Here is a 23,797-nt window from a genome sequence, read left to right as displayed (position 1 = left end):
GAGTGTGCAAGTACTGGCTTCACTTTGTAGTTTTTACTTCATCCAATATGTGCAGTGGCGATAAAGCTGAAGCTCCAACTGCACTGAACAGAGAACTCCACCTCCCTGTGCACTGTAAAACTATACATCAGTGCAATAATGTAGCTGACAATGTAAAAGACAGACCATAAGACAGCCTTTGTGGTTGCCATGTTTGATGTATGCCGATTTATAACTAATTGACGATAAGTTATTGACGTGAAAATGATATAAGTAGCACCTTCTGGATTGAAAGAAAAGAAAGTGTTTACCTTTGCGAGCGATCCGAATGCAGTTTATTCTGGTCTCCTGTGAGGAAAAAAAGGAAAGGCTGAGTAAATTCATTTGGCTTGGTACCAAATTACCACAGTGTAACTTCATTACGAGTCAGTCTGTTGAAATCCACAGTCTTGTCTAAAACTTGCAACACAGGTAGCCGATGCCAAAGTCACCCAGACCTTTGCTATGTGGGGGAAATAATTGAAATTTCCACACGGAAGACATCTCCTTGGGATGTGAGAGACCTCTGCTCCCCTACACCATGTGAGGTCTCTCACCTGGGTCCCCTGATTGGCTCTGACTCACTCACCTCCCCCACCCTAAAAACAGCCACCTCTATCCCGAAAGATAGAAGGGCATGTTACCAATTTAAGACTTAAGGAAGTTAAATCAGTCTTTATGGGCAATTATGCTAATCTGTGCTCTGAGATTGGAGTCAAAAACCTTTCACCTAAAACAGTTGCCAAATTACCTTTTTTAATTGGAAATCCATTTGAAGTGGATTCTCATCTCCCCTCATCTCTTACAGTGACAGAAAAGTCATATTTACTCCCGCCCAGGGGTTATTAAAGCAGCGGCAGGTAGCATGTCATGTGTCATCTTGTCCTCTGTCAAGGTGGGCTTTTGGCCTTTTGGTACAGGAACACTGGTGCTTGTCAAAGTAGAAATCTAATGGCAGTCTTGTTAAAATGAAGGATTTAGAGTATACTGCAGAATCCCCGGCAGATTTCAGCAGCGTTTTATGGAATATGATTCCAGTATTAGATCTGCCTATCAAATACCAATCCTTCCTAATCCCTTACAGAATCCTTGATGATTCAGCTTTTAGCATTTGTAAGGAAGTTATAAATAATGAAAACTCATGGATTCAGTTGAGGTATGTAAATCGTGTTTTGTTGTCTGAAAGACAGAAACACTCCAGTTTTGAGTAATAGAACTAATTAATGTTTACAATCTAAAACCTGACTGTAAGATGAACAAAATGAGCTCGGGAATGTTGAATACATGCATCAACCACCTTGACATAACAGCCTTGTAACCCTGCACACTTGTCATGGTGAACATGTTGGGAAACATCCAGCAGACACGTAGCAGCATTAGCGTTCATTCAGCGTTGTGCTTCAGTCAGTCTAACAAATACAAGTCCAATGTTCCCTCTCTTTCAGCTGTGTCTGCTCTCCACCAACTCCTGAGAAAAATAACTGTCTCTTTAGCTGCTAAATGCTCCACTATGTTCACCAGCTGGTCTCTAAGTGTGTCAGCTGTTCAGCAGTGGGCAGACAGCAAGAGGTGGGGGGACTTGAATCTCATGATGTGACTTTAGTCAGACATAAGCCCCCCCTCCCCATAACTCAAAATAACAAAAATATCAAGGGTAACAAAAAAAATGTAGACTAGTACTGATTTACAATTAGCATTAGAGAGGACGGTCAAGGAGAGAGAGAAAGCAGATGACATGCAGCAAAGGGCTGCAGATCAGACTCGAACCCTGGCCGCAGCAGTGAGGACTAAGTCTTTAAGTCTTTTTGCATGTGTTTGACCAGGTGAGCCACCTGGGTGCCAACCTGCCGTTATTATCTGTCGAAGGCAACCATATGTGTATTTTCTCACAGCGCACAGAGCTCATCAGTTTCCTTCTCATTGATAAACTTCCACCATCCACTTGTAGGCTAGAACTAGTTTGGTTTTACGTGACATTAAGTGCATGACAGCATTTTATTTTCAAATATGGGGCGATCCCATACCAGTAGGGCTGTACTGGTAAGCAAACAGCTGTCAAAGCCACTGCTGGCCATGTAGCAACAGCAAAACTTCAACAAATAGCTCCTTTAAATGAAGCACTGGCTTGCAAACAAGTTTCATTTTGGTGTTTTGTCAAGTTACTTTCATACTGAATTAATATTCATAAGCTACAGCTGATGTAAACTGCTGGAAGCTACATTTGTCTTGAAAACAATGAAAGTGGTGATTAACATGGCTAGAAACAGTAAGGCCTTCAATCTGAATTTAGCTGCTAATAAAAAAAGGACACAGAGAGATAAAAGATTCAATAATAGATTTGCTAGTTTAGTGAATCTGGGTATTCTGCCAACCTGGAGCTGAATCAAGAACAGATCAGAATCAAACCCCTCCCAATCCACTTGCCAGTATATACACTCTGAAAAACTAGGAAGAGTAACCCCACATGATGAGTAATGATAAATGCAAGGGAAGGGTAAATGAAATGGAAAATACCAGCATGCTGTTATTTTCACTTTTAGTGTAATAGATAGCAGTAATCTAGATATTTCTAAAGAGCCAAATGACTCCTGCAGAAATGACAGAAAAATAAAAAATAAAATACTTGGAGATGTGTGCGTTTGTTTCCTGCTTGTGTGTTTCACAAGAAACTGGCAGCACCAATCATGCATCTTTCAAGCCCCACTGAAGGCATATCTGCCAAAGCAATTACTGTTTCAATTCAACGGCAGCTCGTGGTCCATAGAAAGCCTCGTACATCTAATTTTTCCAGAGTAATTGTCAAAATAATTCGTTTTTTCCCCCTCCTCCCCGAGCAGCCCATCTCTCATGAAACACAACTATAGTTTAGATAATAGATTGGAGATGAGAATGTTTGCAGGACCAAAAAAAAGAAAATCATCAACATGAATTATAATATTTAGTTTGTTATGTCGGCTGATTTCTGTCCTAGAGCGGCTGAGCCAACGGAGCTTTTAATTTGGAGAATCTTCACAAATGGCTCTCCATGATGGGGAAAGCTAACTGTTGATTTCAGATCAAATGGGAGGAATTTTGCTCAGACACACAGCATATTGGTCCTGACCTGGGCTGCAGTCGAAAAGGAAGGTTTCTAACTGAGTGAAACGACCCGGCAGTGTCTCAGTGGCAGCCGTGATGAGAGCTGGTCGAATTCTCTAAATGATAAGGAAAGGGGCCTTAATGCTTCCTATCTTATCTCCTTTAGCATAGGATAGGATTCTTCACATCTTGCCCTCGTAAAGTTTTCCATCGAGGTCAAAAGTGTTTAGGAAAGGAGATGACTTTGACTTTTCGACCGCAGCCCAGGACCAGAGACAGACTGCTGGCCTTCCTGGCTCCTGAGGCCCACCCACCGGTACCCAGAGGGAACTGGCTGCATCCACAGAGGAGTCAGGTAGTGATGTTTAGATGGGGACCTGGAGGCAGGCGGGCACACATAATCTCCATGAGTGCAGAATGATTTAAAGAACATCTGCTTTCACTGCCTCTGTGCACACTGGCCACAACATTTCCGATTCATGCTTCAGTCACTTTTCCAATTGCTCAATGAGTTCCTTTTCAGATATTTTTAAGCCTGCCAGGAATGTTTGATTTTCCCTGAAGAAAAAAAGTCTATTAAAGAGCTTGAACGTGAGGGAATCTGACAAGTGGACGATTCCAAAATAAATGCAGGGGTGCACACTGTATTCTGCAAGCAATTATCTTTTAAAAGCTGTTAACATTCATTTGGCCGTGGTGTTTGTGTGATGTTTTTGAAGTAGTTTTAGGGAGAAAAAACTCATTGTTTGTCTATTTTTGTTGTTTCACTGAAATGATACAACATTAACGAGTCCGAGATTCACCAGTGGGAAACAATCGACCCAAAGCCGTCCTGAAAATGCATAACATACATCACCCCATTCGGGAATAAATAAAACCTTGTTTATGCAGAGGACTGTTTCCTCTCTGAGAGTGCCTCCAGTGTACTGCCTCCTGCCTTCTCTCACAAATCTAAATTGACTGACAAGGTTGCTAAAACAAAAGCAGCATGTCCGAGCTCCGGAAACAAAAGCACTGTCGGGCATCTTAATAGGTCTTACCCCTCTGAAGTTGCTGGTGGCCTGAAAATAGATGAGGTAGTTCTTGGTGGGGTCTAAAGGGCTGTTCCAGTAGCCGTTGTAGGTGTGGTTGTCGCCCACGGTGAAGGGTGTGGCCTCGGGCAGGCTGCTGGGGGCCAGCTCTGCTGTGTAGTAATGCGGAGCCCCTTTGGCCTGGGCCTCGTTGTGGGAGTTCGGCGTGGGGAAACAGTCGACGGTACCAAGCTCCCTCCTCCTCACCTGGCGGGACCCGTCCTCTTCCACCACCACCACCTGGTAGGCACTGTGGGAGGGCAGTGCGGGGTTATTTACTATATATGTAATTACATCAATTACTATATATATATATATATATATATATATATGTATATATATATATATATATATATATATATATATATATATATATATATATATATATATATATATATATATATATATATATATATATATGTGTGTATGTATGTGTGTATGTATGTGTGTATATATATGTATATATATATGTATATATATACATATGTATATATATATGTATAAGCCACTAAAACAGACACTTTTGGAAATGCTGCTGGCCTCATTTTAGTTGGATTGGGTCTTATCAGTCGTGACGTCTCCTGCCCTGATTCATCACGCTCCAATCACATGACCCTTTCCTAGATGAAAACAACAATTCCTAAATACTGTAAGTTTTCCACCTCATTGTCAGACCAAGCAAAGACATCTCTGCTCTTTCTTTTCACCATTGATGTCTTTGCTTATATTATTTTCTGAAACTAAGCAACTGACTGCAGAGCAGGCAGTGTGCTTCCTGTTTACCCCGAAACTTGAATGCTCAGCGTTCTTGAATGGTTGTGGAAATGTGCTCGGGTATGTTAGTACGGACGGAGATTATTTCTGATACAGAGCTGAAATCCTTCTCCATTTTAAAATAAAAATGTATTAATGTGGACACAACCCAAGTCGTGAGCCATCTCCATGACAACAATGCAAATTCCATCTGCTAATGAAGACTGTGGGGCTGTAGGGAATGGACTTTTACACTTATACAGTAGTACAGTCTGTATTTGTTGCTCTCCATCACTTAAGGGCACAATTAAAGGTAAATCTGCTGGAAAAACTAACTGATGCAATTATACTGCAGAGATTTGGTAACAACAAAAAATGAAATAAAAAAAAAGTTTAGCCCATTATCTAAACCACTTTACTTAAGGTAAAATGGTAAAAACACCTAATGGTACAGGATGGCAGGTATGGCAGTTGGGTTATACATCTTTGTTTTCTCTTCCAAATAAGTTTGGCTGACCTGTTTGTTTACAACCTGTCTGACTGTTTATGTTTCATCATCCATCATTTCTTTTTTACCAGTGTCGCCACATTTCCAGACCTCAGCAATTAACTTTGTGAACACAATATTATGATTAATGACAGGAATGACGGCCAAAACTATCAAACTAAGATCCAAGTTATATCAAACCACAAGTTCCCATTTAAATAGTGATTCAACACATGTAATAGTGCCCATTTTCAGAGGGGAAAAAAACATAATTATGCTTTGTAGAACAAACAGGAATTTGGAGAGAAACACATAATCACAGTTGGAGTAGTGCCTCTGTGTGATGCAAGATACCACAAAATGGTATCTTGCATCACACACACAGTATGTAACTATATGTTTATTTATATAAAAATCTAAGTTTATTTTTTATAATGCATACAACATTATGCATCATATATGCGTCTGTCTTGCCAACTTATGTCATAGCTCTGTAGTGACTTCAATATTTGTGGTTACATAACATGCATATCTATTTACATTTGGCTTGGTTGATAACCAAAATTTTGTATCTCCATACATTCCATCAATATATGATAAATGTTATCCATCCATTTTCTATACTGCTAATCCAAACTGGGTCGTGGGGGGCGAGGGCAGGGTACACCCTGGACAGGTCGCCAGTCTATCACAGGGCTGAAACATAGAGACAAACAACCACATACACACTCTCATTCATACCTACAGGGAATTTAGAGTCACCAATCAACCTAGTGTGCTGTGGGAGGAAGCTGGAGTACCCGGAGAGAACCCACGCAGACACGGGGAGAACATGCAAACTCCACACAGGAAGGCCCCAGGCCCGGGGTTCCGACCCCAGACCTTCTTGCTGTGAGGTGACAGCAGCTTACCACTGCACCACTGTGCCGCCCTAAATGATCTTATCGCCTCCATAAGTTTTTTTTTTTTTAGTTAATTACATTTTTTTTCCATATTATGAAAAATATTGCACATGGGGGTGATATTCAAAATCATCTGTATTATCCAAACCCTAATATACATTACTGTATCTTTGATCAAGAGAAATTAGTTCTACCATGGAGATGTGGATGTTCTTTTCTAGTTTTTCCAAAATCCTGTGCTTTCATTTTTCTCAAACCCTGAATTGTGACTGAAATTGGAGTGTGGTGTTTGTGACAGTGACACAGGTGTCAGACAGTCACCATGTCAGTGGTAGGTGTGGGTGTCATTCTGCAGGCGTCTGATGCGGTAAGTCAAGTTTCAGGGTAGAAGAAGCAATGATCAGCTATTTATTTATGTTTCTGTTTGGACTTTGTTTCAACACTAGTTCAATCAGAACAGAAAGCTGCTGAAGAAATCGTGATGGGACTGGTGCCGTTCTTCAATAGACCCCCCAGTAATTCATTCAAAACATTCAAAATATGAATCTAAAACCTTTCTGGTTCTTCATATCTTGTACTAAAAATGACATCTGCTATGCTACAAGCCTAAAGAACTATCTCCTGCTTCCCTACCAGGCTCTTTTTGACGGCAGCTATAAATATCACAGTGCGGAAGAGCACTGAATGAACGCCGGTGTAGGAGTGAAGCGTGTATTAGTTGTACCTGACAGGAGCCCCTCTCCCCAGCGCAGGGCGCAGCAGCACGGTGATGGTGCTCTCCGACTCACTCAGCGGAGAGGGGATGTCTTCATAGTCAAACACCGGGGCTGAGAAAGGAATTGGAGCAGGAAAAAAAACAAAGAGGAGATAAGGCCGGGCCAAAAAAGTTGAAATACTGTGGAAGAAAACTTCAATTTAAATTTAGCATTTTCTGGAAAAAATCAATTGGGGTTTTGTTTAGACCTGAGAGTTTAAAAAGACATGTAGCTGCACTTATGCTTGGATATTTTAGTAATTTATCCTCCCCTATATGAAAAGATACAGTGTGCTATCTTTATTCATTACCCGCGCAGATCCCCTGTGTACTGTAGTGTGTGGAGGCCTCCCACACACTGCCATTGACTGATGATGACTAGAAACAGCAGCCAACTACAGAGAAAACAAGAGGCCCTTATAATATAATTAGGACAGATCTCAGAGCTGCACAACCTCAGAAAAGCTCTGGGGACAATGAGGTTGAGTGTTCCCATCTCTGTTTACTACAGGGAGTGAATTAACTGCAGTATGTAGTGAAGCAAATGGCCATCCTGGTACAACAGATAAGCTGGAACAAAAACGGCTCCAGAATGGAAGTGGAAGTGTTTCTGCTTCCGAGGCTTGTTGTAAAAATTTGCTTTTGTAAGCTGTCATCTGGAAAATAAAAACAAACTCACGCTTACATATACACACAGCCAGCTGAGGTCTGCATTATACATAGTGTTGTTGAGAAGCGTTTCAGATGGTGCGTTTTAGGTTAACATGAATGATGAAAGGAGTACTAGTGCGACATTACGCTTCCACGCTCGGTGCAGGAGCTGGTTTCCCACTTGGCTTTTTCCAGACAGCACAGCCAGGAGAAAGCATGTGATGCTGTAGGTTGAATATTATATCTTGACAGCTGTCAGCCCACAGAGGCCACCTTCGAAACCAGATGGAACAGGTACAGATAATAAGACGGGATGGGGAACAGGAAGCTCTCTCTACAGTGTGGGGTCGCAACAAAAAATAAAAATAAAAAGGATTCATTTGGTAACATATAGATCAGTTAGATCCAAAGCCCAAAATTATTTTTAAAAATTTTTCAAATATTAACCTTTACTTAGTCAAAGCACTTTGTTTCGCGTCAGCAGTAACATGCCTCGGAGTCAGAGCCCAGTGCAGCCACTTCTGACACACCTGTGCAGGAGGTTTGAGCAATGAGCAAAAAAAATAAAAAAAAGAAATAATCATATTGCTATAATTTTCACAGTTATTGGGATTTCAATGGTAATGGTAAGGTTTGCATTTCATTTTCACTGCAAAAAAAATAAATAAATAAAAATGATGATGATGTGATTTTTGCTGTAGTCTGTACCATACAAGCACGTTCCCCTTACATCTGGAGAATATCACTCTGTAGCACCACGATGTTTCACTGTATGTTGGGACACACTTTACCTTTATCAAAAAATTGCAGTTGCTGCAATTTGGATAATGCACTTGGCCATATTGCCATTTTGATTAATTGTTCAGCCCAACTGTGCAGCTCTACGTGAGCAGTTCCAGGTCACGTCTTGCTTAAACACACGACAGCAAAAGCTGTTTAGGATGTGAAGTGTTTTAAATAAAAAAGTGTACAGTGTTTAGGTGTGTTTGTGCACAAATGCAGCCACTTATGGCACAAAAGGTTCGTCAGAAAAATAAAATATGTCTTTTATCACCCTTCCAAAGCAAATAATCTGATCCTTCTAATCTGAAACCTTTATCTATGTTTATATCTATGTATTCATATGATCATGTGTCCATCTATACTGAGCAGGTATGGTGGAGAAAAAAGTGTGAGTGTGCACAAATTAATAGTCAAGCCAAGTCAGTTTTATTTATATAGCACCAGTTCACAACAGAAGTTATCTCAAGGCACTTTTTAAATAGAGGAGGTCTAGACCTTCTTTTTATAGTATTATAAATAATCAAATATAAATCATGCTCTTAAAATCCAGAAGAATTTGTGTGCATAATCTGCTTAATTGTTCTTTCAGACTAATAATCATTTGCATTACTGAACAGAACATAACTAACTGTAGTTGACATAGTGTAACAGGACTGGAACAGGTAAACAGACTAAATGTATATGTCCACGTGTTTCTGTCCAAAAATCACAACTGCACTGCATTAAAACCAAGCGACTCATTTCATTCACAACTTCAAATATTTTATTCCAATGTAGCATCATAACTACCAAAGCACCAAAACACAGTTGCAAGTCTGGGTCGAGTGTTAGCTTCATGCACTGCAGTTTTCCTTTGGACACAAAGTAGATGTGTGGATGTGGATAAGACTCTGACAGTGTACCAAAAATAAAGCAAAAACTAATGATGAAATTTATATATGTTAAAGCATGGCTTTAAACTTTAACATTATTGTTCAGTTCTATGTTATATTGTTTTTTAAAATGATTCATATTAGAGCAGAAATTCAACAATTCAAGTTAGAGGGAGACTGTGGTTTGGGTTGAAAAACATTTACTCTTTCACTTGTTCCAACACTTAAACCTTATTCAACCTTAACTTTTGAGACACACAGGTCAAAATTCACACTTGAGCTCCCTGACAGATAAATATAGACATAGGTTGTACTGCATTTGAACAACAGAAAAAAGGCCTGGAGCATCAGGTATTCAGGTTGCATCACGTTTCGAGATTAGCACTCTTCCTCACACGGCACCCAGAGGTTTGAAAAAGGAGGAAGTGATTTCACTTTTCACTGTATAAATGGTCCACACACTGTACTTACTCCTCATATGCTAACTGGAAAAACAACACTACAGCATGTGATGTTTCATCAGAGTAAACATACTGCAACCAGTGAAACAGCCTGCAGATCGCCATTTGCAGAAAATAGTGTTTCACCTTCCTCTCAGACACATTTTCCAGACCGATCTCGAGATCCATACCGACTGCCTTTTCACTCACACACGCTGCTTCTCTCATTTCTGACCTGCCGTGTCGCCTTTTGAATGGTAAACACAGGCTCAGTTTGGAGTGATGTTGGCTGAATAAAGCTGTTTTCAGCCAAACCATTCAAGCTGAACATTTGTGTTCTCTACAGTTCAGGTCTGTGTCAAACAAAGCCACTGCAGGTCTAAGAGCTGTTCGGCTGAAGGAAAATGAAGATAATTTGTATTTTCTAAAAGTATATGCGTAATTTAATCAAAACCTCTTCAGATGGAGTGAATCACATGTCATTACTTAGTCCTCTTTCCATATTCTGAAAATGCTTTGAGTAAGAACGTGTTTTTGTTTCGCTCTATCATATGGTAAGGTCTTGACCTTACAGTGTAAAGTGCCTTGAGAAAATATAAGTTATGATTTTGCATTATAAAAATAAAATTGAATTGAACTGAAGTGTACACTCATGCACTGACACAGCTGACCAATCTGACAGCAGTCAAAACAAGGCCTCACCGGAGATGTTGGTGGTGATTTCGGTGAGCGCTGTCTGGCCAAACCCCTTGGCGGTTCTGGCGCGGACTGAAACCAGGTAGGTGGTTCCAGGATGCAGGCCAGAGAACATGTGGTAGGTCTCGTTCCTCAGTTTGGACACTGTGCGGCGAGGGCCCGGCACGTTAATGCCCGGGTCTGACGACTCGATACTCTGGTAGCTGATCTGAGAAGAGAGAAAAGATGCCACTGAATTAAAACAAGTCCAAGAGTCTGCAGCCATGCTAGTAGCTCTGTGAGGATGTACTGAAACCCGATGATGCTTTGAGCTACATGCTAACACCAGAGTGCTAACATGCTCTGGATGACAAACGCGCTGATGTCAGCAGTATAATGTTTACCATCTCACTTCAGCATGTTAACACCAAACAGTACGAGACATGAAGTACAGCTGAGGCTGGTGGGAATGTCAATAGTTTTGCAGGCATTTGGTCACAATTTAGACCTGATGGTGCCACTAGAGGAAGGATCACCAAAAGTATTCATCCTGTGGAGGACAGAATAACTGTTTTCCATCCAGTGTCAAAACATCTCACTCAAAACCCAAAAATGGTCACCAAAGCTGTTGGGATTCACAGCTGTGGGCATTAGAGGAAAGGTCAGATGATCCAAATTATTACAATTCATCCTGTGGAGGATACAATATCTGTAGTAAATCTCATGGCGATCCATCCAGTGTCAAAACACATCACTCAAAACCAAAAAATCGCACCAAAATCATTTAAATTGTTGGGGTTCATCGTCATAAATACCCATAAAATCAATCAATCTTGTCGATGTTGATATATTTCGCAGCTGTTGGCACTAGAGGAAAGGTCAGGGTATCCTTTGGGGAGCATGACTATGTACAAAATTTCATCAAATATTTGTTAAAATAGTGAATCAACCAACTGCCCAACAGACCAACATTGCCATCAGTGGTGAAAAAGGAAGTGCAAACCACTACCGGCTTTTAAGTTAATGAAAATGATCAAACTTTGAAGTTAGATTTTCAGCTTCACTCAGCACGTGTTCAAACGAGCTCATTGTCAGTGTTCCTCAATTTACCATTCTTAGGCCAGAACTAATCTTACTGTATAAGCCTGTAGAGTAGATACAGTATCTGTAATATGCTTTACGCAGCATATAGCTTACTATTCCCACTACCTGAAAGATTGAATTTCGCTGGCATTTCATTTGAAACACTCTCATGAGAAACACCACTCAATTAATCTTAGGACTACTGCAAAAAGGTGTCATGTCTCTGCTCAGATCTAATAAATCTTACGCTGCAGTTAGCCGCTGATAATCAGCCTCTGTGTCATATTCTTCCTCTACAGCACCGTTGGCCTGGTTTTACACAGTTTTCTGGATTAGATGATAAAGCAGAGAAAAAAAAAACAACAGGTACCGAAGGTGACAAGTATGAATGAAGACCAGCATGATGTTTGTGTGTGTTTTTTTTCCTTTTCTGTTGCTATTTGATATATGTGATAAAGTCTGTAGATCATGATCCGTAAAACTGTGGAAATCGACAAGCTTGGTTTTAAAATTGCCCATTCTTCATTCCAGCGCCGTGTCCTCAGCCAATTTAACTTCAACATTTTACTTTCAGGGTGGCATGGTATTTCACTGTAATATGCCTGTGACCACGAACAGGATAATCATTTTCAAAAATAGATGAATAAATGGATGGGTGACATATTTGTTACTGATTAACTCACAGAGGGACTGCAGGACATGACTTTACGGGGAAAAAGGTGATTGCTCTCGGATTCTTATGCACATTAACTGTTCTCTTTTTATTATTTGTAAACCCTTCAATGACATCGTTCCTCTGTTTTCTGCCTCTCCTGACGTGGCATGAAAGGAGAACAGGTTAGCCGAACTCCTTCATGTGATGTTGGAAAAAGTCCTGTTGCGCTGTCTACAATATATAAGTTGTAATTTTGTGATGCTAATTACTGACACAAAACGCCCTGTTCTTGCTAGAGCTCGAGAAATAAGTGAGATATCAATGTAAAACTATATTGAAATAACAAATTTATATTCTAACTGATCAAAACTAAAATAATACGTGTAGAATATATAGATATATCAGATATCTGTGTATGTATGAGGTATAAGAGCTCTTTGTTCACACAAAGAAACAAAACAGTTTTCCCATATTTTTTTTGCCATAAACTGCTGCTGAGTGTTCAGACGGGATGCAGAGGTGAATTTTTGATTTTTGATTTTGAGTTTTGCGGCAAAAACTGATGTGCAGACACGTCCACACATGCTCAAAATGTTTCAACTCGTCCCTGGGCTTTGTGAACCTGCTTCACAAAATGTACAGATGTTGAGAGGGAAAAAAAAAACGAGATTGACTGGAGGGAAAATAACAGAAAGAACTGGTGTTTCTAGTGCTGAGTTCAGTCAGAGGCTGAGCTGCCACACAAACACAGACACACAGACTCCCATATGCACAGTGGGTGTATCTGCTGCTAGCTAGTTCAAGGTTTTGGTGCATTGGTCCAGCGGTAAAATTGGTGCTAGGTGAAAACTTGCTTCACTTTCTGTCTGAGCCATAGACTGTGTATAAAAATGGACGTAGACTCTGAAAAGTGAAGCTAATGCGGAATTTCTTCAAAGCTGCATTCTATCTCATGACCATCAGGGGCAACTCCACTGGTTTGTAATAAGAAGTCCGATTGTATTGAATTCTATGTGAAAATGGCTATACTTCTCACTTATTATTACCTCAGTAAACATTTTCCTAATGAGTTCATGGTCTCAGTCTCTAGTTTCATGTCTTTTTCAATACAACATGATGTTCAGTTTTGAAATTATGGTCCCATTTAGAGGAAAACAGATGATAAAGCAGGGCATGCATTAGGGCGTGGTTAGAGTGTGATTGACAGACTGTACCTGCCTGACAATCAGGATAGAGTACAGAGCAGGTCAGATCTACCCCTCACTCCTCCTCAGCTCCACCTTCTTGTCCAAATAAGGTTTCTTCTGGTTTCAAAAAACCAAGATGGCGACGGCCAATTTGCAAACTTGAGGCTTCAAAATGCCAGTTCACAAACCAATGGATGACGTAATGGTGGGTTGTTACCTGGTCTGAACACACCTCAATCATCATAAAGTTATTGACACAGAGGAGAATTTCAGTGTCGTTGCTTTGCTGCTCATATCAGAGGAGCTCAGCTTTACTGACTGCGTGAAGCTAGTAGTCGCAAATGCTAGCATGAGGACTTGATTCTTCATATACAGCTGACTGAGTTCGAGGATAGCCAGTGCTCCTAACACAGCAACAGCCATGCAGGGTTTCTCAAGGGTCAGGGTTTTGGTGGAAAATGATGTGGCGTTCATAGTGTTTAAGCAGGTATAGTTGTTTTGTATGCACGAGTGTTCGTTGTGCTTGAAAATACAGCTTAGTTCGTCGAGGTTGTGTGAAGGTCAACAGGCGGCGTCACATCGATCCTATCAAACAAATATTGTTATCAGATTTTTGGCAAACATGGATATTGTATTGGATCTCAATAATCCTGTATTGCTCCCACTCTATTGTAAAGCCAGAGCAGTAGTAGTGTGGAGGTTAGGGAAGAGGGCACTTCATCTGTATTTGTACCACGGTCACAGCATCATTCACTTCTCTGCCTAGTCCCCCTCTTCCCAAACTTCTGCTTGTGAATGGAAACTAGTTTCTCTCCCCATCAGACGACCAGAGTGGATCTTTAAGAAAAAAGCTCTGAAACCCAGGCTACAAAGGTCTACAGTTAATATGGGCCCTTCAATAATTAATTAGAAACATTTAAAGTTGCCCCCTTGTGGAGGTATCTCTTAGGCAAATAAGTAATTAGAATGGTTGTCCCCCATGTAATTACAGCCTCAAGTCTGTGCCTCAGCTTCATTACCATATGAACATGTACACTAAATCCCATGAACTGTGAAAAGTGGGTCCTCCCCACTCTAGTGGCTCAGGCTCATGTGTGTTACCAGCATTTGGGCAAGAAACAGGAAAAACAAGCCTGGGGAAAATCAAAGAGGGGGAGCAGTGTAGTGTTTTAAAACCTGCAGAGGAGACTTTCCTTGATTTGAGTCATTATACTGAAGGAGGATGAATAAAATAGATATTGGCAAGGGGAAAATAACATCCTACACCTGGAAAGGATTAGTGTGTGATGCAAAGGCAGCTGTATCGTTTGGATTGTAGATTTCTTGCGTGACCAACAAGGTATCCTACCTCGTACTGTGTGATGAGGCCGTTGGGCTCGATGGGCTCCTCCCACTTGAGGAAGATCATGTCATCGAGCGGGGTGAAGGTCAGGGACTCTGGAGCGATGCCGCCAGGAACTACAGCGGGGAAAAAGAAAAACAACCTTCTCTGAAACAAACACTCAGCTCCGGTCTCGAGTTAATGGACTCTTGTGCAGGCATGCCAGGGGGTAAAAACACCTATGACAGAACGAAAAAGCACAGAGGCCAGGGGGGGATGGAGGAGGATGAAAACGAAGGAGCAGAAAGACAGAGCTGAAGGGAGGTGATGAAAGGAAACTGTGGACTGGCTTGCTCTCAGCCCTCAGGATGAATTGAGATTCTGGCTTCTACTGTCTGATAATAGAGCACCGTGTCTCGGAGGATGGCAGTCGATTTTTCTTCCTTAGCACCTTACTGACAAAGAAACAGCAAAGTAATCCAACCTGTGAAGTGCCAGAGTACCTCTCTGCGTTTTTTGGCTTAATAAGATGCATCCTCTTAAAGCAGTGCAGCTAGTTTTTCAGTGCCTGAAGTGCAGGACAATTTACTAAGTTCTGAGAAGAAATAAAGAATCGACCCCATTGGATTTCTGGCACGGGTGCTCTGTGGTAACACTTGGTGATAGTAGCCTTCTAGCATTAACAGGTCACAGAATGACAATCAAAAAGCCCTAAATCTGAGAGAGTCATTGAAATAATATGGATGTTTCTGCAAGGAAGTAAAAAAAAAGTTTTCATAAAACAGGCTTTGAAGTGCCAGGGACTGCTTTCTTTGTTTCCATTGGAAGTGACTGAAGTTGTGACAGATAATGAGAGACCGTGGATTTAAAAAAAACAGTCGTTCACCTGAAATAATTCCAAAATAAACCTCACTTCATCTGTTTTGAGTGAATCATATTTCTATTATAAAATGTACAAACAAGGGAAGATACAGGAAATGAAAACTCGGGCGGAGCGATGCCCTGAACAGTGTGTCATGTCTTACATAATGCACAAAACCACCTTTGCAAAATGTTCCTTCTCTTCTAAAGAAGCAAAATTATGTAATTAAATGCCCACTTAAGTACAGAAGTAACATGATTTGAGAGTTATTAATAGAGGCGTCAAAAGATTCAGTTTTTTCACATTTAAAGAAACATTTTCTTTTATTATTTCACGTTGGCTCTTTTATTCATAGTTTGGGGCCATCATGTCGACCAGTTATAATAACACTGTTTTCCCTGAGTTTATTGGGATGAAACACCAGATAATCCTGAGATAATGAAAAATAACTACACTAAGTAGTTAAAAGAGTTCTCCACAGTGGACGGTTTAGAAAAGGATCAAGATCTTTTTTATTCCATGCACTCTTCCTCCTTGTCAGTTTGGGATATTCAGGTGTATTATGCTAGTAGCGGCTAATGTAGCCGTGAGTCAAGTACTCCCCAACACCTGTAAACACACTTTCATCTGTCTGTCATGGGACCCCTATTTATAAATTTGCAATCTGGCCCAAGTTGCTAACCCCACCTTTACAAACTATAGTTTACAAAAATACCCCCAGACTCTGACCTGTCTCAGTGTAAATAAGAAATGATGGCATAACAACACAATTATAATATTATTAGCATTGTTACACTGCACAGTGATTTCTGTGCCATATATTGTTCTACAAATGATCAAACAAAAAAAATATCACAATTTTGTTTGACTTAATTCCTACGTGACATGGGTCATGTGGGTGGTGGGTGGTGTCCCAGGTGGGTTTTGTTAGGCTACTTTTTATTCCACTCCGCCCGTGTTGTTCACCTTTTTTTGACTAACCTGTAGTTATTTTTATTTGTTTTGTTTTTGTTTTTTTACAACCTGACTGCTCGTGTTTCTCGCCCCTGTCAGACCTCTTTCCTTCCCAGTGATGTCCCTGCGCCTCCGCATCCGTGCTCTCTGTTTGTGTGTTAGCTGTGACAGAACTACTGAACACTTGATATTGTAGGAGACAATGCCCAACTTCTTTGGCCTGTCTCTTCGCATCAGAAGCTGAGGTTGAGGTAGGAAAAGGCACCCCGGACGAAAATCCTGCTGTATCCATGAAACCCTGACAGCCAAAGCTGCTCCCGCCAAGCAGCAGAGACTCAGCGTAAGCAAAGCGCTGCACCAGTGTTTGATATTTGAGCCCAATAGGAAACAGGCAGGAGGAACTGTCACTGGCTGCAGCTCAATTACTGTAGTTGTGAAGGTGATGGCGGCTCTGCGTGTGACAGGGGGATTGGGGACTGTCAGGTTGTCAGGCTGGCATTCAGTGGCTCAAAAGCAGAACTTTCCATTGGTGCTGACATTCAAACTATCAAGTAAAGTTGAGGGGAGGAAAACAATCAGGCTTGTTTTTTGACATATAGCGTTTTAAATTGTCACCTCCTGACCAGTCAAATCTAATAAATAAAATTAAAACACCTCGCTACATTATGTATGCTATTCCATTTATGTAAATGCATTTCCCTCTGCCTACAAGACAGCGACGTGTAGGTGTAGATAATTAAACACACTGTCTGTTTCCCTCCATATCTCCTCCACTGCTTGTTATTTTCAAGTGTGGCTGTAAAATTGAATGCAAAGCGATTTTACATTTTTTAGCAGGAACTTAAATGCATTTTGAAGATGCAATAAAAATGCTGCCAGTTTCATATCATAGCTGCCATTCCCTCTCACTCTCTCCGCCCGGTCAAGAATATCCCTGAGTGGCTTTCAATTACATTGAAAAGTCTTGCTTATTCTACATAACAATAAGTGTTTGACCTTCTGTACTTCCACTCTCTGAGAATTTGCATTAGAATGTGCCTAATCTGCTGATGTACACAGGAAAATATTAATTCAAAGATAAGCAAAATCATTTTTGCCATTTTGCTAGGGACCATGGCCCGAGCTGATTATTGTTCCACCGGTCTCCATTTAAAAGGCTGATTTTCCATTTAGTTATGCTGATCCAGCTTATTTTGTAAGTCAGTATTTGTGTTTTTTTTCCACTGCTACTGGATGACTAAAGGCATGGATTTGTGTAAGCAGTACACAATAATTATCTGAGCATGAAAGAGTGCGCTTAGACAACTAGAAATGTAAGAACTTCTGAAGCCTGAGCTGAGTAACTATGACAATACAGAGCTTCAGTGCATACATAAAAACATCCCTGTTCTGCTTAATGACTACGCTGTTGCATAGAGGTAAAAAAAAAAAAAAAAAAAATGCAGGCCTTGTTTCAGCAAACCATTGCATCTTTTTGTCCTGGTGTTGACTGAGTAAACTGAAACCGCCCACTCACTGTCTTCTTCGGTCTGGAAGGTGACCTCCCTGCTCTCCTTCTTTCCTTCAGGGTTGGCCAGTGCCAGCCGGACGTGGACTGAGCGGAAGGGCGGCAGGTCTCTCAGAGTGAAGTGAGACGTGTTGCGATCCACAGACAGGCACTCTCTGACAGTGGCATTGTTCCCTCCGCTGCCCCCTGTTGGCATGGAGTAGCGGTAGCACAGGGACAGGGAGTAGGTGTGACAGCGGGTGAGGTTGTAGCCCAGTGGCTCCCACTGGAGGGCCAGCAGCCGCGGCTGGATCTCTGTTGCCGTCAGGCCCCGCAAGGCACGCATGGGCTCTAGAGGGGACAGAGAGCAGAGATTTTTATCAATGCAGTGCAAAGAGTGAGCTCGTATTTACCAGCTTCTGTAAAGGTACCAAAGGGACCAGAGAGGAAACACTGTAAGGAAGAGGCTCACTGACAGTAAAGAAAGAAAAGTCCAAAACCAAAGCTATACTTGGACAAACTGGGCAAATCTATGAGTTTGCATGTAAAATATAGTCTGACTTTTGAGAACTAATACATTTCAGATAACTGATAAATCTGCTGATGTGAATTCTTACTTTATCTTTTACATTTAATTTAAATTTCCTTGAATTCTGTGATGTGAGTAGATGCAATAAGATGAAGGAAAATTTTGTTTGAGCATTCATGTGTTACAAAATCACACTCTTATGTTGGAATAAAGCAGCCACACAGTTTAAAATCATACCGCATAATACAGATTTGCTGATAAAGGCCATGAGATGTGGTCGAAAGCTGGTAAAAGAGATTATGAAGTTCATGGTATGAACCTCCAGGTGAAATTCTCTTTTTTAATGCAGCATTAATTGACTTTTTTGGCCACTTGGGGATTGTGGAACAAGCTGTAAACACATTAACATGGTTTAAAAATGTTATGGGAAACATGTTTGCGAGAAGTTACATTCACTGGCATCAACATTCATTTGGAGTCTGTTGATCTGATAAGTCTAAGTCCAATCAAAGTCCTTTTTGTTCTGGTTTATTCTCCACTTATACCTGAGAAAAATGTCAGTCACTTTAGCCGCTAAATGCTCCACTACGCTCACCAGCTAGTTGCTAACGTTGTCTGTCGGTTGTTTTGTGTATACGGTGGGTTTTTCAGAGGTTTTTCCACTGAATACAGCTGCTGCTGCTGCTGCTGCTGGAAATGAGGTTAAGGAGAGCAGTGACTGTGAACCAAAAAGCTACATCGAGCTAAAGGGAACTGCAGAGTTGCTGATAATTCTCTGTAGGTTCATCTTGACAAGCGAGCCCTTTCACATTACACATAGTTATTGGATCCATGAATATAAGACTTGGTTAAAACCCAGTATATGGCTGGACTGGACTGCATCGTAGGCTATTTGCATTCTGTCTAGTGTCAGCTGGTTTCAGCCCTTTATCTGTTTGCTTCTCTCCTACTCTCTGTGCTCACATATACAGTATTATAATACAGCTGAATTCACAATAAAGCTGTTCTCATTTACATGTGTTTGTCTGTTTCTGTTGTTGAACAACAGAACAAGTATAAAATATTGACTGAAACAGCCGATTAAGACTACATGTTAGCCAGCAGTCACTCCCAAGCTACTGCTAAAATGCTGAAGGCGACGTCACCTTACAAAAGCTAAAGACAACGACTGTGCTGTGATTTTGGCCTCATTCACTGGTGAAATGATCTCTCACAGAGAAAGTTAGAAAGCTCATTAATGTTGAGTCATCTGTGCTTAGAAAGGTGTGCCTCTGGAGAGAAAGCTCAACCTTGCGCTTCTGGGTCAATACTGGCAACTCCCAGAATGTAGCTAAGGTTTGTCCAAGAAGTCGCTAAATTTGTCGTTTGGTGTTTTTTTGAAAAAATAGTTGATAAAGGGGTCTGAAAAGTCACTTAATTTAGAAACAAAAGTGCTAAATTGGCAACACTGCTTATGTGCCAAATCATTTTGAAAAGTTCAACCAATGGGGTACACTTGGCTGGCTGACCAATGGTGTAACCTTATCACTCAGTCAGTCAGTCAGTCAGCAACATTTGCAATTAGGGGTTGGCCCCGCTGTTGCAAGCCATCCAAAAATGCTCTTACATGAGGGGTATCATTGTGATTCTAATTCATAGCCAGTAGTTGATGAGGGAGTTGTTGACCCATAGGATAAAGTTTGGGAGATTGATAGGTGGATTAATGCAGCTTCTGCATCCATGCATGTATTGCACTAGTCAATGGGGATTTACCCATCGATTTACACTCCCACCATCTCCTCTGGTCTTGAGCTTTGTCTGAAACAATCAGTTCACAAATGCAAATGGTCAAAACCAGCATCTTTTTCAGTGCAACACATCCTCATCCTGAAGTGCAGCATGAGGATCATAAAGGATTGTGGAGTAGAACCACTGTTCCTTTACAATGAACTGAACCTGCTGAAGTGCCTGGGACATCTACTCAGGATACCTCCCTGTGGGGGTGATCTGGGTGCGTCAAATTGGCAGGGGATCCAGGGGCAGACCAAAGCATGAATAGGATGTGACTGGGGAGCCAGCTGACTGACTACTTTGCTGCCACTACCACATGAGCATTGATAAGCAAAAGAAAATGGATAGATGGAAAACCATGATCAGTTCATATCTAGTAAGACGGAATGGGATGCTGTTTTCTCTTGCAGCGCAATTTTGTGATTTGTGTTGACAATACAACTGGATTTTTTCCAAAACATCGTACCCAGCACAGCTTAAGGGGGAATACTGATGGGGAAAAGGAGGCAGAAACTGTTGCAGCTTCGAGGTTAGTGAGGGGTGAAACAATGAAAAAAAAAGAATGAAGAAGTAATATACACTGCAGTGTTGCCTTCTCTCCTAATGTGAATGAGTGTCAGTAGGAGACTAGTGCCTGGCCCTGGCACAGAATCATACGTGAACAGACGGTGCCTAATTACTGCTGTCATGTGTGAACGTTGTGACTGCAGACAGCCATGTCCCTGTCAAGCAAAATGTGCAGTTTCACACAGTGGGTGGGGGGTTGTGTGTGTGGGTGGGTAGGGGTTATTTCTGTCCTGTAGACTTGCCTGGACCTACTGCTGAGACATCAGACAAACCAAGAGGACAGCAATGCCTTCATCATGGCATTGACAGGCACTGCAGAGCTGCAGACTGCTGGGCAGCTGGGCCGGGGGGAAGCAATGGCTATAGCCCTGGTGCATCACTAAACATAGATCAGAGCTACTACGAGAATTCATGAAGCAATGTCATGGAGGAGACATCAGTTCTGGGGGGACAGAGGTGCAACGCAGAGGGAAATGTCTTTAGAGTCCTTGCTGATTTGAAAGATGTTGTCTCTCCCAGGCAGAGTTTGGCTGATTTGTGTTTTCACAGCCAATAACAATACAAGATAAAACCTTCCCACGAACAGCATCAATCAATCATACAGCAAAATTTCAAAAACTGTATCATACCTTTCATGTCAAAAGTGCATGAGAATACACGCCTCAGTGTGTGTTTTTTTAGCAGCATCAGGCCCATATAACAGTCTAATCCAGCTAAAACCAGGTCCGCCACCAGAGGCTCGCTGACTGAATGTTCAGTTTCTGCTCCAGATGCCATTACTCATCATTACAGCAGCTCTGCTGCAGGCTCTGTCCTGCCCTCTCCACCCTCCAGTCCTCCACCAGCCCTGCCCCAAATTGACATTCAGCTTGATTAGCCTAATCAAAGGGATTAGCCAGAGGCACAGGGAGTGAAGGAGGGATACGGAAGCTGGACAAGAGAAGAGTAGGGGGAAGAGGAAAAAATGAATGAGGGAGAGTCCCTGTGGGTCTGCACATTTCATCTTGTCCTCCTCATCTTTAACAGCTGCCTCAATGAGCTGCCACTGAGGCCTGTCCCTCCCGCCAGGAGCTACGTTGGAATCATGATGGACTATCGGTGCACACCCTCATACTTACCACTGAACCCACATGGGGTTTTGACTGCTGAAACATGTATTTTAGAATGAATTTCTGCAGGTATCAATATAGTGGCGTTCAACTTCGAAGATATAAATTATGTAGACTGTGAGTGACATAAATGCTGTCACTGCTGCCAACATCTGCAACGTCACACACCAGCTCACAATTGAAAGAAAGCAGATGTAGTTACATGAGTGTGACTAAAGGATGGCTGAATAGTCTTCATCAGTACTTTAAGGACATTTCTATTTCATTATAACTTTAGTCTTGTAGGTAAAAGAAGTCTCTAGTGTTCCAGCCCCTCCACTAACGGAGGTCAGTGCTCTCAGAGTAGGAGAGCACAAGTCTGAACGACTGAACCCCAGTGAAAAACTGGAGCTGTTCACTTTGGCAGTTTAAGGATCAGGTGCAAACTTTAGCAGCAGAATCATCTCATTCTCCTCTCCCCATAAGAAAAAGATGCTATAATCTCATAGAAAATGTCACACAGAGTGGTTTTCAGGAAGCATTAATGCTTTTGGTACTTGAGTGACACATCTGCCAAGATCGCCTATTTGTAGCCACACGAGAAGCATGAACATTGGAAAAAAAAAAAGCAATTGGGCACATGATTCATTCAGCGTCTGAACTGGGCCTCTGTGTGACTGGCCTCCCTGGACAACGGCGCCACAGGAGTGAACTCGTCTGCACCAGTAAGTGTCAAATGTCACACTCAGCAACTGTCCAAAAAAGAGGAGTCTCTGTTAAAAGAAATGGCTCTCTGTGACACATTAGGAAGACAAATTCATCCAGAGCTTCGTGTCACCGGGCCTCTGCTGTCTGCTGCTTTCTCCCCAGGCATAAAGCTTCAGATGTGAGCAATGGGAGTAGACAGGAGGTGGGCGAGTGGAAGACACTGACAAGAGTGGATCAAAGAGTGTGGCAGGTGACAGGGGCGTCACGCTGTCTACTTGACAGGGCAGCAGGGTGCCTTTTTCACCCAGATGAGTAGCACCGTGGCTAAAACACAGATGAAAGGTTGTGAGGAGACCCTGCCCTCCGCCTGCATGTCGTTCCTTAGATAGTGAGAACCTTAATACCACACACGCACTTCAACTGTACTTTCCTCCACAGCCAGCTTCACACCAGGTTTTCACATTCGCTAAAACACATTTCAGAAAAGCGTGGAAGAAAAAGTGTCGACACAAAACCCAGGTTTTTAACTACATTCACCGAACCTCCAGACAAAATCAAACAATCACTTCAGAACAATTTTACCTGAGCTCAAAATCTAAGTTTTCAGATTGTACACAGAGCCAATCAAAATCAAAACAGCTCTGAGCGTTCATTATGCACTACCTAAAAAAAATCTGAAACACGATGTTCAGAGCGTGTAGCTGCAGAAATGTTCACTGTTTACAACAGATATTTTATGTTATCTAAAAAAATATTCAAAGCTCACTAATGTTTCGGTAATGCCTACTCTAAGTACTGTCCTGCTTCCCTCTTCATCATTCCATGAACAAGAACATGGTCTATTGAAGCTGCTTGAATTTCATCTGAAGTGACTGTTCTTGATCTTGTGCTTGCTCTTCCTCGTCCTCCTCCTCTTCTTCCTCTACCTCTCTGGTTATTTTCCTCCATCGTTTCTCTCAAACTTCAACCCTCATCAACCTGTGTGCTCTGAGCTGGCTCATGTTGGTTTCACCACATGTTTGAGTAGTTGTGTGTACGGTAAGACAACTGTGCTGTCATTGTGTTTAACGTCTGCCACCTGTGGTTACCATTAAGCATCGCGAG

General features: G+C 41.6%; 1 protein-coding gene across 4 annotated transcripts in view; it reads right to left on the bottom strand.

Moving 5' to 3' along the window:
- ptprua (protein tyrosine phosphatase receptor type Ua) overlaps window positions 1-23,797 on the bottom strand; it is a 207,542-nt gene that overhangs the window by 54,047 nt on the left and 129,698 nt on the right. For all 4 annotated transcript variants that reach the window (XM_071499977.1, XM_071499979.1, XM_071499981.1 and 1 more), the window contains exons 8-13: window positions 18,062-18,382; window positions 14,757-14,866; window positions 10,511-10,712; window positions 7,033-7,135; window positions 4,137-4,416; window positions 291-327 (exon numbers count right to left, since the gene is read on the bottom strand). In XM_071499977.1, coding sequence (XP_071356078.1) covers window positions 291-327; window positions 4,137-4,416; window positions 7,033-7,135; window positions 10,511-10,712; window positions 14,757-14,866; window positions 18,062-18,382 — 1,053 coding nt within the window. The remainder of the gene's footprint in view (window positions 1-290; window positions 328-4,136; window positions 4,417-7,032; window positions 7,136-10,510; window positions 10,713-14,756; window positions 14,867-18,061; window positions 18,383-23,797) is intronic.

Source organism: Trachinotus anak, unplaced genomic scaffold, assembly GCF_046630095.1.
Source record: "Trachinotus anak isolate AG129_WGS33_773 ecotype Australia unplaced genomic scaffold, CSIRO_AGI_Tana_v1 ptg000016l, whole genome shotgun sequence".
Classification (NCBI taxonomy): domain Eukaryota; kingdom Metazoa; phylum Chordata; class Actinopteri; order Carangiformes; family Carangidae; genus Trachinotus; species Trachinotus anak.
Note: the sequence above shows the minus strand (reverse complement) of the source record. Positions and strands in the feature narration are given on the sequence as shown.